Source organism: Molothrus ater, chromosome 3 (assembly GCF_012460135.2).
Source record: "Molothrus ater isolate BHLD 08-10-18 breed brown headed cowbird chromosome 3, BPBGC_Mater_1.1, whole genome shotgun sequence".
NCBI classification, from domain to species: domain Eukaryota; kingdom Metazoa; phylum Chordata; class Aves; order Passeriformes; family Icteridae; genus Molothrus; species Molothrus ater.
Genome location: NC_050480.2, coordinates 6,819,066 through 6,832,846, shown reverse-complemented (window position 1 = coordinate 6,832,846; position 13,781 = coordinate 6,819,066). Strand labels below are relative to the sequence as shown.

At 43.4% G+C, this 13,781-nt stretch overlaps 1 protein-coding gene across 1 annotated transcript in view; it reads left to right on the top strand.

Moving 5' to 3' along the window:
* COQ8A (coenzyme Q8A) overlaps positions 1–13,781 on the top strand; it is a 43,443-nt gene that overhangs the window by 12,911 nt on the left and 16,751 nt on the right. The window contains exons 3-5 of the mRNA XM_036380833.2: positions 1,063–1,473; positions 2,448–2,514; positions 10,661–10,735. Of these exons, the coding sequence (XP_036236726.1) occupies positions 1,063–1,473; positions 2,448–2,514; positions 10,661–10,735 (553 nt within the window). The remainder of the gene's footprint in view (positions 1–1,062; positions 1,474–2,447; positions 2,515–10,660; positions 10,736–13,781) is intronic.

The window sequence follows — 13,781 nt, the reverse complement described above, 5'->3', positions numbered from 1 at the left end:
GAGGCAAGGGAGCTTTCTTGCTTGTAATCACTGGTCAGTATTGTGAGCCACAGTTCCCATCTGTAAACATTTCTCTACTCCCCCACTGTGATGTTGAGGTTCAGAATAGTATGAGACCTGCTGAATAACAGGAAAGACCGTGTTCTGCTTTTTTTCTAAGGAAGGGAAATGTAATTAGTATTTAGGAAAGAGCCCAAAATATGTTGCCTGGTTGCCTGACCACAGCAGGATTTAAAATCCTGTTGATAGCCTGTAACAGTCATCAGTTATTTTATGGTATTGCCACTGCTGAGATAGGTAACTAGAGATAATGCTCTGCTGTTGATTTTTATTTGTGTATTTATTTTTGACTGAAAAGTGTTAAAAAATAGCTGGACTTTGTGGGGCAGCTTTTGCAAGGTTAGGACAGAAAAGAGTGTCAGGAGAAGCTTGCCTAGAGTGTTGCTGTGCCTGATGCTGTTATCCTTGCTCCAGGCACAGAATTTTATTTATTTTGGGATGACAACACATAGTTTGGTGGTTGAATAATGGAATGTGTTTTGCAGTTGGCAGTGTTATGACTGTGAAGGGCTGAGCTTACTCTGCCTGTAAGTAGGTATCTGGTATTGCTTCAGGTGGCTTTGGGCTTGGAAGTGCTCATGTTGTGTGACTGAAAACAGGGTGGGAGGAAGGAAAACAGCATTATTCTTATGTGATACTGCAGCTCCAGTCACCTGTTGTTTCTGAGCAGTGCACTGCTTCTAGTGAACTCCATATTTAGTGACCCTTTCTGGCAGTATATGTAAAAACAGGGTGTCTCCAGTTAAGGATATTTGAGAACCTGTTCAAGAGTTTATCCCATCAGTGGAGTTAAAGGGTTGTCAGGGATTCCAGGCATCATCAGTGTCTCTTCCTTTTTTCCTGTCTTTTACTGTGAATGTCTGCAGTGCCAAAGTCTCTGTCTCTACAATTCGTTACTGTGGAGACGTGACACCCAGCTGCATGCTCATCTCTGAGGACCATGGGTGGGTAGGGAGCAAAGTTTAAGATCTTTTCTTCAAGTATTTCAATTCTTGTTTGCAGGAGCTTGGCAAACAGCAGGAGAACTTTACTGACCTTGGTGAGGATTTTGGGAAAGACTATGACTTCTCAGCCAGAGAGCCATCAGATGCTCCAATGGACTTCTCCACTGCCCCTGGCAAGCCTCAGGAACACAGCACTGAAGGCCCTGCTTATTCCTACACAACAAATGGACCTTTCAGAAATATTGATGAGACTGGAGATTCTGGCATGGGTCAGAAGCCTTTCCCTCCCAAAATGGATGCAAGGTTATTTGGAGGCATTAGGGACCCTGGAAATCCTTTTGCTACTGCCTTTGGACAAAATAGAGCTTTTCACCAAGACCATTCCTCTGTTGGTGGATTAACAGCTGAAGATATTGATAAAGCCAGACAGGCCAAAACAGGTTCAGGACAGAAACCCTACAAGCAGATGGTATGTTGTTTTAATTAAGGATTCTCACTACTGTGGTGTCTGTACCAGATTGCCCTTACTCACCTTCTCCTATGTTTCTCTCATTTCTTCCTCTTCCACTATTTCCTTTTTTACAGGGAAAAGAGGGAAGTGTCAGTGCTCATTAATCCTGTGATATTTGTTCTGTTAATAGCTTTTCAGTCTCTCTTTTCACACTTGCTCCCTCTATGTCAGATAATCTGATGTGAGAGGATGTTTAAAAAGTGTACGTAGGCTTAGAATTGGACCTAAGCTCCTCACAGTGGAGGCTGTGGCTTCCTGTGTGGCATCTTGTAGAGGTGGAGGCAGTTGTAGGGGTGGAGGCAATGCTGCCCTGAGCATAAGTAGATTGGAGAGTAGTAGCTCACAATTTTCACTTTAGTGCTTCATGCCCTCGTGTGAGTGCAGAACCCACAGTGCAGATACTTGTCACCTGCTCTGACCTTGTGCTCCTTCCCCACATCCAGTATCAGATGCCACTGGGCTCACTCACTCAGGATATTGGATGTAACTGTACACTTAGCTGCTCCTGCTGCTGTGTGTGGGGGAGCTGTCCACAGTCCTGTGAATTACAGTTCCATGAATCCCATGACCCTCCGTGAGTTCTAATGCCATGCATGGAAGGGAGTTTGGGTTAGCTTTGTTTGGCTTCTCCAAGTTCAAAATACAAGGGCTGCTGAAAGTGAAAATGGGGTTTCCCAACATGGTTATCAGCTCTTCTGTCTTTCCCACCTTCCTGTCCTCTCCTCTGCTCAGTGTGCATTTCAGTTCAGGATGTGTCTGTTCTGATCTGTATTCCCTTGAAAATCCCAAGGGTTCAAGGAAAGCCTTCTGCAGCATGGAGCTGTTCAAGTGCTCTGGCTTGTGCTCTGACTTTGCAGGCGTCTGAGCATGTGCCCAGTTAATTTGTGGATTTCTTGTTTTGTTTTTCCCCTCTCTCTCTCTCTCCCCTGCAGCTCAGTGAGCGGGCCCGGGAGAGGAAGGTTCCGGTCACCAGGATCGGCCGCCTCGCCAACTTCGGAGGTGAGTGTGCACTGCCAGCCTTGCCATGGCACTGACACTGCTGTCACGGCTGCCTGTGACAGGGCTCCTGCTCTGCACCACTGGGGGGTTGCCTCTGCCATCCTATTTGCAGTTCAGCTTGCTAACAGCAAAGTGCTTTCCCACAAACAGCTCCATCTGGGCTTTGTCATTGCTCTTTAGTTTGGGGCAGATGATTTGGGGGTGCACAGCAGAGCTGTCATGGTGACACCTCCATGTGGGCTGTGCTGTTCTAATGGGAGACTGGGGTGCAGGCTGTTCCCCAGCCTGTACAAGTACCCTGGTCCTGCACATGTGATTGCACTTTGAGGAGACTCTCCCAGTCCTTACAGTTTGCTGTTACTGTCAAACAGAGACAGCTGGAGCAGCTGTTATTCTAAGTAATCTTTCCCCAATCTTATCCTTGCTACTTCTGTGAACAGTGTTTAAATATAAAACATTTCCTCCTGGTATTCCTTCTTGAGCATGGGGAGATGATAATAGTCAAGGTTTGATTTACTAAGCCATTGCTTGTAGACCATTTTCTCCCAGGAAGGATGTAAATTCTGAGCTTGTAAGATCAAGCTAGCTGAAACTTAAATGAATTCTACTTGCAGAATGCGACTTACTATATCAAAAAGCAGCTAAATATCTTAAGTAATATTGACAGATGATGCTTATGTAATATATTGTATCCAAAATCATCAAAGGACTAAACATGTTCCTAAGGAATAAGGTATCACATATTGCAGGTGGAGAGATGAACACAGCTAGTGCTACTTAGGTAATCCTCCTTGGATGAGGAGTCTGTGTTTTGCTGTGGTTGGGTTTTTTTTTGTGACTCTACTGTTTTGAGATGGTAGTGGCCTGTCTAGGTTGTGAACAGTCTGTTGTGGCTCTTGTGATTCTCTTCCACAAAATTTGATAGAGAAGCACATGTACAAAGTAGACATCCTTGTGTTACAGATCCCAGAAGAAAGAAAAGTAACCTGTCAAATGTAATTCAAATCAACTATTATATTAAAAAAACAATTACTATGTCTCTGTGTATCCTTTTGTCAGACTGATAGGCACACTAGGAGGAGCTGGGGCAGGGGCTGATCCTTGCAGTGCAGGAATAAACAGCAAGTGAATTTTGTGATAAGTTTTTCATGCTTGTCAGATCTCTTTGACCCTGTAATCTGTTGCAGGCACTCTGGCTTCACAGCATGCTTATTATTCCTTAGGGGAAGCAGGGTTTATGATCTGCTTTTTGGAGTAACAAGGCATTACTTTAAAACTCACTTACAATGTTCCTAAGCTCTGGTAGCACACAGGTGTCCATTCTAATCTAGCCTTGAATGCTAGGGGAAATATCCCAGCACTTTTAGCTGCTACCTTCTGAGTTCCTCTGTTGCTGCTTGCTGACAGCTGGTGGATGTGAAGTGGCAGATGACCAAATTTTCTGTGAACTTTGGGTTCCAGTGCTGTTGCTTTATGGTCCAGCTTTTGGCACCCAAGGCTGTTGTGGGAGGGAAGGCTAACTCATCCTTCCAGGGGAAGTATAACCTGTCTTCTCCTAACCTCAAGGTAAAAACCAAAACAAATAGCCCCATCAGACCAAAGCCACTAAGGGAGAGTAGGAAAGAAAGATTGCTTATAAGCAGCATCTCCAGACATCTCTGTGTCATTTATTTTTTTTTTTGGTCTTGCTACTCTTCTTCCAGTTGTCTGCTTCATGTGAGTAAAATGGCTGGCAAGAGAGAGTGCTTGCTTTTAGAGGGCTGCTGGGGGAAAATTCTTTTGCAGAAATTGTTCAGATTCTCTGGTCTCTGCAATCTCATGTTAGCATTCATTGCTTATCTTTCCCTCTGAATTTTAATTTGCAACAGCAAAGAGAAGCAGTACTGTCATACAGTGGCTTAGCAAACAAAAAATCTGGTCTATAGGTAATTTATTTCAGTTTAAGATATCCCTTGGTATTATTTTGGGACTTTCTACAAGGACCTCTGGTAACAGGATGAGGAGTAATGGCTTTAAACTGACAGAGGGCAGGCTTAGATTAGTTATAAAGATTAATATTATAAAGGAATAAATCCTTTATTCAGAGGGTGGTGAGGCACTGGCACAGCCTGCCCAGAGAAATTGGGAATATCCCATCTCTGGAGGTGTTGAAGGCCAGGTTGGATGAGGGAGGATAAAGAAACATTGCAGGAAACATCACTGTTAACCTGTGGAATATTAGTGAGCCAGCTGTGTCCTCACTTCCTAGGACATTCAAATGATGAGAATCAGCCAAGGAATGGCAGAGGTGGGGGGTGATTATTTCCTGCTCTACTGCCTGGCTCTTTACATTGCCTTAGAAATAACCAAGGGCAGGAGGCTGCTCCATGTCTGTGAGGGAGTGTAGCTTAAAGCAAGTAAACTTTTTGTGCAGGAATTTTCTTGTGTGCTTTGGGATGCCATCTTCATTTGAATACCCCAAAAAATCATTCTGGGAAATAAAGTGGTTGAGGTGGATTCTTCTACAATATCCACACCAGTCAAACTAGCATTTGATTTTTTTTTTTTAATAAAATCAACTTTCCCCCTTTATTTCTATATTCAAACAGTATCATTTTAATGTTGGATAGGATGGAGTGATGTTGAGTAGGTCAAAACCAGAGTTCATATAACTGTTCCTGGGGTTCAGATAGCTGAATTCCCATGCTATTGGCATGATCCCATTCCTCCTCCTGTCTTTGAATGTTTTCTTTCATCCCCTTCAGTGTTATAGGGGTGTTCAGCTGTGTCTCAGCCATGATGTCCATCACTCTGGCAGTGATGGACAAATTAGCAACAGGAGGCAAAAATACTTGGACTGCTGAGTTTGCCTGGCTTCTCACTTCTTCTGTGGGCAAAGAGCATTTTACTGGAAAGATTGAAGATCATGTTTTCCAACACTTGCCTGTAATACTGAGCTAATACTGCTCTGTGACCAGCACAAGATCCTCTACTGAACTTCTTAGTCCTTTATATGTATTTTTATTTGCTTCTAGCAGCAGCCAGAGTGACTGCTGGTAGGTCTATTTATAGTACTAAATAGCATCCTTGATTTTTATTTATTTATTCTTCCCAGGATTGTAATTGACAAAACAGATTTTTCTGCAGTTTTTTGTTCCATGCTTGTTTTGTAGCCTGATGGGTCATCAGTTCCACTACTCAGTTCTTAATGTTTTTTTATTTTTTATTTCCATTCTCCCTTCCTTGCCTTATTTGACTTTTCTAAGCTGTTCCTGTCTCCCTTAATCATATTCCTGGTTTCTAAGTTTATTATTTTAATGATATAATAAGATTCTTTTGCAATAAAGAAAATTCTGGAAGCTTGTGGTGAAGTCTAGATTTAATATGATTTTAACAAATTTGAAAAGAAAAAAAACAAAAACCTACTCTGTTGAGGAATGATAGTAAAGTATATACAGACCTGACAGCTGCAGGATTCATGTGAGTGGATTGGGTTTGCTTGTCAAGGGTTTGGCTGCAGCGTGGCTTCTGGGAGAAGCTTCCAGAAACTTCCCCCGTGTCCAAGTCCAAGGTGGCTCCAAGCCAAGGCCATCAGCACTGGTGGCAGAGCCTCTGGGATAAGAGTTAAGAAGGGAGAAAAAAATCCAGAAAAAAATGCATCTGGAGAGAGGAGAGAGAGAAACAGCCCTGCAGGCACCAAGGGTGGGGAAGGAGGAGGTGGAGAAGGTGCTGCAGATGCTGGAGCTGAGATTCTCTGGCAGCCTGTGGTGAAGGCCATGGTGAGGCATCTGTGTTCCTGCAGCCCATGGAGGAATTCCACCTGCAGCCCATGGAGGAGCCCCCAGGGAAGAGATGGATGCTTGAAGAAAGCTGTGTGAAGCCCCCACAGGAGCAGGTTCCTGGCAGGACTCGTGCCCCTGGAGCAGCCTGTTCCTGAAGGATTGCACCCTGTGCTGCTGGGGCAGGCTGTGAAGAACTGCAGCCCTTGGAGAGGACTCTCATTGGGGGAGTTTGTGGAGAACTGTCTCCTTGGGAGCAACCCCACACTGGAGCAGGGGCAGAGTGAGGAGTTCTCTCCCTGAGGAGGGAGGAGCAGAATTCAGGAGTAAAGTTAAGCTCAGAAAGAAGGGAGGAGTGTGTTGTTCACATGCCCTCTGAACAGAGAGAGATTTCGCTTTCTCAGGATTCTCCTGAGAGAAGCTGTGAGAGAAGCAGAGAAAAGAATGATCAAAGCAATTCTTATCTCACTTGCTGCTCCTGTGTTTGTGCCCATGTGGAATGTGTTCTGGAGATTGTTTACCCAAGGTGATTGCTGGATTGCATTCTGGTGAGGGTGTTTTGGATTCATTGACCCACTTGTGGGTGTCGGGACTCTTGGGCAGAGAGTCACAAGTTTTTTTGAGTTAGTTAGTGATAGTTCTTGTTACTGTGATATAGTGTAATACAGTTATGTTATAATATAGTATAATAAAGTAATTAATTAGCTTTCTGATATCCTGGAGTCAGATGCCAGTCACTCCCAGATGTTGAAGTTCTGTACATAATTCTTCCTGCTCAGGGGCACCTTGCAAACCTGACAGAGGAGTAGAAGGAATGTCTTTTATGATTTAGTATTAATTTCTCATTATCCTACTCTGATTTGATTGGTAATAAATTGAGCTAATTTCCCCAGGTCAAGTCTGTTTTCTCTGTGATGGTGATTGCTGAGTGATCTCCCTGTCCTTATCCTGACCCATGAGCCTTTCATTATATTCTTCATTGCCCTGTCCAGCTGAGGAGCTTTCAGTGTGTGCTGTGTGGTGATTGTGGTGTTTTACCTGACCAAAACCAGGGCACAGGCTGCTCCAGGGGAGGGTCTTGCTCCCACCCTGTGCTTGGCAGGCTGAGCAGTGATAACAGCCCATTCAGCTCCTGTTTGTTTTGTTTTGTCTCAATTGCTGAGCAAGAGGTTTTGCCCTGAACAAAACTGGTTCCAGATCATCCCTTGATAGGCTTGGTTTCAAGTGTACCAGATGCTGCAGATGCCTGGAAAATATTCTGAGAGCCACTCTACTGCTATAGAACCAAGTGGCATTTTCCAGGCCTGAAATAATCTGCATGAAGTGCAAAATGCAGGAGAATGACTTTATAGAGGTGCTTAAGGATATTATTTTTCCAAGGTGCTGAACAATGCCAGTTGAGCACTGCTGAGAAGTGTCCCAAAATGATTATTCTTGCAGACAAGGGAAGTGAAGGACATCAGGAGTGTCCTGTGCAAGTAGATTAGTGGCCCAGAGGAGGAGGCTGCTTTTGGAGCACTGCAGGTTCTTTGGAGGGTGATTTGTTCCTGGTAACAGGTGAACAGCAGCAGCTCAGCCCCACAGAGCTGCCTACTCATTTCCTCCCACTGCAGGGAGGAACAGGAAAGAGCAAAAACTTGGAGACAACTTGGGAGCTGAGATAAAGACAGTTTCAGAGGGGAAGCAAAGAAAGCTCCATGTTCAAGCAAAGCAGCAAGAGGAGTTCATTCAGGACTCCCTGCTGGCAGGCAGATGTCCTGTACTCCTGGGAAGCAGCACCTCAGCAGCTGGAGTAGTTACTTGGGAAGGCAAACACCTTAGCCCCAAACATCCACCCTTACATCCTCCTTTTTTTGCAAGCTCCACTGCTAAGCAGCAGCAAACACTGTGATTATAGTTTAAAGAAGTTTGAAGCCTTTGTTTAAACTTCAGATCTTTAAAGCTTAGCAGCTGTTTAACCATGCACTTGTTTTTGCCCAACTTTAGTTTATCTGAAACTGTTGTTGATTGGTGATTTGGGTTCATTTTTTTTTTTGGAAATTGGATAGAGTGAGCAGGGAGGAAGTTGTAAGAGCACCTTATTGAAAAAGCAGCTCTTTTTCTAGTGCAGTCTAAAATATTAGTACAGATGCTTAGCTGTGCACATTTATGAGAAGGAAGGTGCAAAACACGTTCATTTGTAGTCTGATCTTGCCCACACTGATGTAAACCCAAGCTGCTTTTAAACAAGCTGTAACTTCTTCAGCTTTATTCTGCAAGACAGGGAAGAATCTGGTTCCTAGATTTTCATTTACCTTTGAAGTGGTTGATGTCTTAATGATGAAGAGATTAGAAACTTCAGATATGTTTTATTTTATGTCCAGGAAGTAAATCTGGTAATTTTTAATTTTAGACATTGAACATAGAGCCTGTAGAAGAAGATGTGATGTTTTTACTCTGAAACCAATTACTGCCAGTCAGTTCAGTCTAGCTCTGATAATGATCAAGCTGATTTATGGTGGGGAGCATTGTTTTGGAGGTGGTAAAAGTGGGATCAAGGCCAACAGACATGTTCTGTGAGTGGTATTTAGTCTAGAAAACCACATCTTATTGATGAGATATGTATTTATTGTTTCCTATCTGACTCTTGGTACTGCTTGCTCCAAGTTACTGTCTTGTATGTGGGATCTGATTGGAAATAATTGTGTATAGCATTTTAGTAGGTGTTTGTGCTGTGTTTGAAAAACCTTTTTGCTTGTTTTCTCTGAAGCCTAGGGGTATTTTTCTCACTTTGTTTAGCTAATAAAATCTCTGTATTTCTGGTGCAAAACACTTGTTAATTGGTGATGCATGGTTTGCCACAATTGAAGGGTCTACACAAGATAATTACTAGCATCAGACTTCCTTCAGTGCTGTGACTCCATAGAAAAACTTGCAGAAAATATAGAAATTTCTTTTTAAAACCCCAAACAAAAACCATCCCACAAAAACCCCCACCAAACCAACCAAAAAACCCAAACCCCAACCACCTTGTAATGTCATTGATGCCTCTTGTGCTTCGCCTTATGCAGGATTCTCTGGCCCCAGTGCATGCAGTCTGTAAGATTAAAAGTGGAGCTGTTTGTGAAGCAGTCAAACTATACAAGCCTGAAATTGTACTGGGAGAGGGGGAGTTGTAAGTGCCTGATGGGAGAGAGGAAAAGCTCCAGGATCAGGGTCACCTTGTTTGTGGCCAGGCTTTCTCACTTGAGTCTACAAAACTTGTGCATGTGGTTCTTCCTGCACACGTGCAAAATGCCATGTGCTGGACAGCTCTGCTTCCTTCATTGTGCTGACTTTGTTCCCTGGTTCTTTCACCTGGGAAGTTTTCCAGCAGTGCCTTAAGGAGGGCTTGGGGTGCTTGGAAAGCAGGTGCACCCAGTAGTGTCAGCAGTGTGGGAGCAGAGCACAGCAGGATGCACCACTGCTGAGGAGATGTGGAGCAGCACCATCTGTTCTGATTGCTCATGCCATTTATTATCCAGAAAAAGAAACATTTTGATATTGGGAAGGCAGTGAGACCTTTGGTTGTATGGATTGCTGCATGATTCCATCTGTGCCTCATTTACTCTTCGGTGCCTTTGCTCTGGTTAGCAGAGGAAGATAATGCTGCTTTTGTAGTCCTAGCTGAACCTGTGGCTGTGAAACCACCCTGTAATTCACTGCTTGCCAGGGTGATAGTGCATGGGGAGTGCTGGTGCTTTGTCTCCTGGTTTTACTGCTCTGTGGGATTACTCCCCAGCCCAGCTCCTTGGACTGCAGGTTGCAACACTGCTGGTGTAAGGTGAGCCTTGGGGTAAAACATGTTTCTGTTCATCACAGTAAATGAGCTCATGGAAGGAAGAGGCAGCTAATGAGCACAATTAAACCTAAAGCTTGGACAGCAAGGTTGCACAACTTTACACTCTCTTGGCAGTGGCTTCATCCTAATGATGCTTTTCGTCCTGCTGTTGTGGCACAGTGGGCAGTGAGAGGGATTCTGTTCCTTCTTGAGAATTGTACTTTGAGAACCATGTTTGTGAGAGTTTTGGCTTCTTTTTCTTCCCTTTTTTTAAACTCCATGATTTGAGTCTACAGCAGGTCATCAGCCAGAGCACAAAGCTCTGAGTAACACTTGTGACATGCTTTATAAAAGCCAGATGTCCCAGACTGGCCTAGCCTATGATTCCTGGCTGGCATGCTGGCCTGAAGAAGTACAGGAGCAGAAAACTCTTCAGTGTCCAGTGAAGATGGCTCCATTGCAAAGGCCAGGATGTTCTAATAGAGCTGTTGTGCATTTGAATGTGTGGCTTAATTACCAAAAATGCTTCTGTATGTGGCTTGGAAGGTTTTTTCATTCTGACTTGAGTCTTTTTCTTGTTATTTTAAAGGACTAGCTGTTGGTCTTGGCATTGGGGCACTGGCAGAAGTGGCAAAGAAAAGCCTTAGACCTGAGGAACGCAGTGGTAAGCCATTTCCATGTCCTTCCATTTTCTTTTTATCTTCCTCTTTATTTTCTTTCTAGATACAGTTTACCTGCATTTGCAAAATTTGTATTCTTTTGAAGGCTGGGTAGTGGGACAGAATAACAGGGGATATGGGTAGTTCTTTTCTTTTCAATATTATTCTTCATCTCTTGCCTCTTCTCCCATCTCAGAACACCACAGCCCCACCACATGGACAGAGGCCAGAGGAATATTCCAGAGAATGTGTTTGTGCCAGCACAGTTTGTACAGCTTTACTTTCCCATAGCCATCCCTGAGGTTCAATACTATCCCTGTGGCCATTCTTGGATTGTCTTAACAATTCTTTTTAAACTGTTCAGTGAAACAATGCATTTCTATCAGTACAGAAACTTTACAAGAGCCTGTGTGTCTGAAAATTTTGTTAGTGGTTGCAGTCTGTTTGAAATTAAAGGATGTTCTGCCTAGGAGAAACTTGGAGGATGGCTGTTCTCTTGCAAGAGAGACAAAGCACTTTATGCTCCTGTTAAATGGGAATTCTCCATTTCCAATATCTGTCTTGTGCTGCCTTCTAAAGGATTCTCATAACATGCAAAAGGCTGTGCTGTGCAAATTGACCTGATCCTCCTTCCTTTCCAGCTTATGTGAAATTGGAGGTAAAATGTTCCTAAGTTGTACCTGACCATGTTGTGGTAGCTTTCTTCTAAGCATATGTGTTGGTAAAATATTGTGGGGGGTCTGTGGGTGAATGCTTTAGGGCATAGAAAATTCAGGTGTTTTTCTCTAGAAAACATGAGATTACTCTCAAGTTTGTGGTTCCATTCACTTGTTTGTTATCCAGAAAAAGCTTTGGTGGGATACTGCAGAATGTCAAGGTCTGTTGGAGTTGCTGCAGGCTGTTTGGTCTCCAGCTGGTCTCTCTGGTTTGGCTGGTGTGGTTGTGTGTTTAGGTTACTTCCAGTGACTGGAGGGAGCTGGTGAAAGGTTGAAATACTTGTAGCTAGAAGTAAAAATGAAGTCAAATTGTTCCTGGTTCAGAAGCATTACTTTCAGATAATGACAACTGCTGGGTCCTTGTAATTCTGATTCAGTTTCTGTCTTCACCCTGGTCATCTTTAGGGGTGGAAGAAGGATGGAAATTGAACCTCTCTTTCAGGAGGTACTGGAGTGGCTGAAAAATGAAGAAATTTGGAGGGGGGAAAAACACTGAGAAAACAAAGCAACTGAACAAAATAATCCCAACCAAAATAAATTCCCAAACCATAAAACAACACTTCAGGATATGAAACACATTCCCATTAGTGGGAGGCAGGAGTTGTGGACAATCCAGGACTCTGCTTGTATTTGGAATACCAAAATGTAAATATTAACAGCAAGGCAATACAGAGCAGCCCAGCAGAGAAAAAGCATCATTGGCAAAGAGTTCTTGTTTCTCTCTAAGACCTGAGGTGTTTGAGGATGGGAGGGTTTCTTTCCTTTGATTTAAAAACATGCACTCAGGCAAACACAGCTCATCCTGTAGAGAATCCTTGAAGGCCTTTTGCTTTCAGCACCTGGCATGTTTGACAGGTTGTTGATACCTGTTGGAAGCTGATGATTTGTGTTGCTTTTGACAGAGGTGGAATTGCACAACTGTTGGTATTTCTCTGCTTGCCAGAGTGTTTTCTAATTAGGCACACCCTAAATGAAAACATGAGCTTGCAGAGCTCTGAAGTTTGAGGGAATAACATGAGCTTTTTTCCTCTCTCTTCCAGCATGAGAAGGATTAGTTTTATTTATTTTTTATTATTTAGAGAGCAGAAGACACTTTCTCCTTGCAATAAAGCAATTGCTAAAAAGTCTAAACTTTTTATCTTTTATCTTCTTGATGAGGAAACTACTATTTTTCTCTGTCATAAACCTGCTCTACAGTCTTGAATCTTGCTTTGGGAAGAGTGATTTTCTTGAATAAACCTTGATTAAAAAAGGTGGCCATGAGAACTGCCAACTTCAGTGCTAGGCAGGGAATAAGAAAATGACCTGGCTTTTATTTTTAGGTGTTTATTTGTCTTTCCTTGTTGCTCCCCATCTTGCTGTCAAGTCTGCTTAGATAAGATCTTGGAGCAGTGGTTGTGCTGTAGAGTAATATCAATAGTGGAACTGAGAATGGGCCAAGAGCAGCAAGTGAGGTGAGGCAAAATGAAACATTTCCATCATTGTACTCTTCTGGAGCTTCTCAGGCAAAAGCCACAGGAAGGTTTCCAGGTAAGTCAGCTACACCTCTAGCTGGTGTCCTTGGATGTGTTTTCCACAGTATTTTAGAGTGGTGGGTAAGGCTCCATGAATGAGAGCTCTCTCCATGGGCTCTGCTCCTGCAGAAATGCACAGCAGAGGATAGGCAGGTACACAGTGGGAGTCCAAGATTCCATTTTCTTGCTGTTTTTCTGACAATACCAGCCTGAGCTGTTCTTGGGGGCAATCTCATGACATAAGTGCCTTTACATTTCTTTAAAATGCACCCCTTTCCTGATTTCAGCTCGAGGCATTTGTTGCCAAGTTTTGTGGCTGCTAGCACCATGAGTTTGTGCTGAGACCTGTCTCTTTGGAGAATGACATATTGTCCTGTTCCTGGGAAGCTGCTGGAGGATGTAATTTCTCTCCCAACTGCTGCAATATTAATAGGCACTCCAGACTCAAACAAGTGGGCTGTGTGTATGCCCAAAGGCATGCCTAAGAATTTCACACTCTCACTGGCATCCAGAAGTAATGAGGAAGAGTTTTCTCTTGGTTGCTCTCCTCTTGCCTAGATAGTACAAATTAAAATGTCTTTACACCTTTAAAATGGAGTTAGAAACACTGGTCCTTTAGTCCCAACCCCTTTGCCAGATGCTCCTGAGCTACACATGATCCTGACAGCACAGCTTGTACTTCTTCTTTCCATTGCTGCTATCAGAGGGACTGCAAATTCCTACTCTCCTGCACATTCTCTAGCACTTCTGCTAGTGCTGATCTGTTTTTTCCAGCTCAGCTTCCCCATCTTTGTTTAGTAGCCACAGGACTCTTCTCTCCC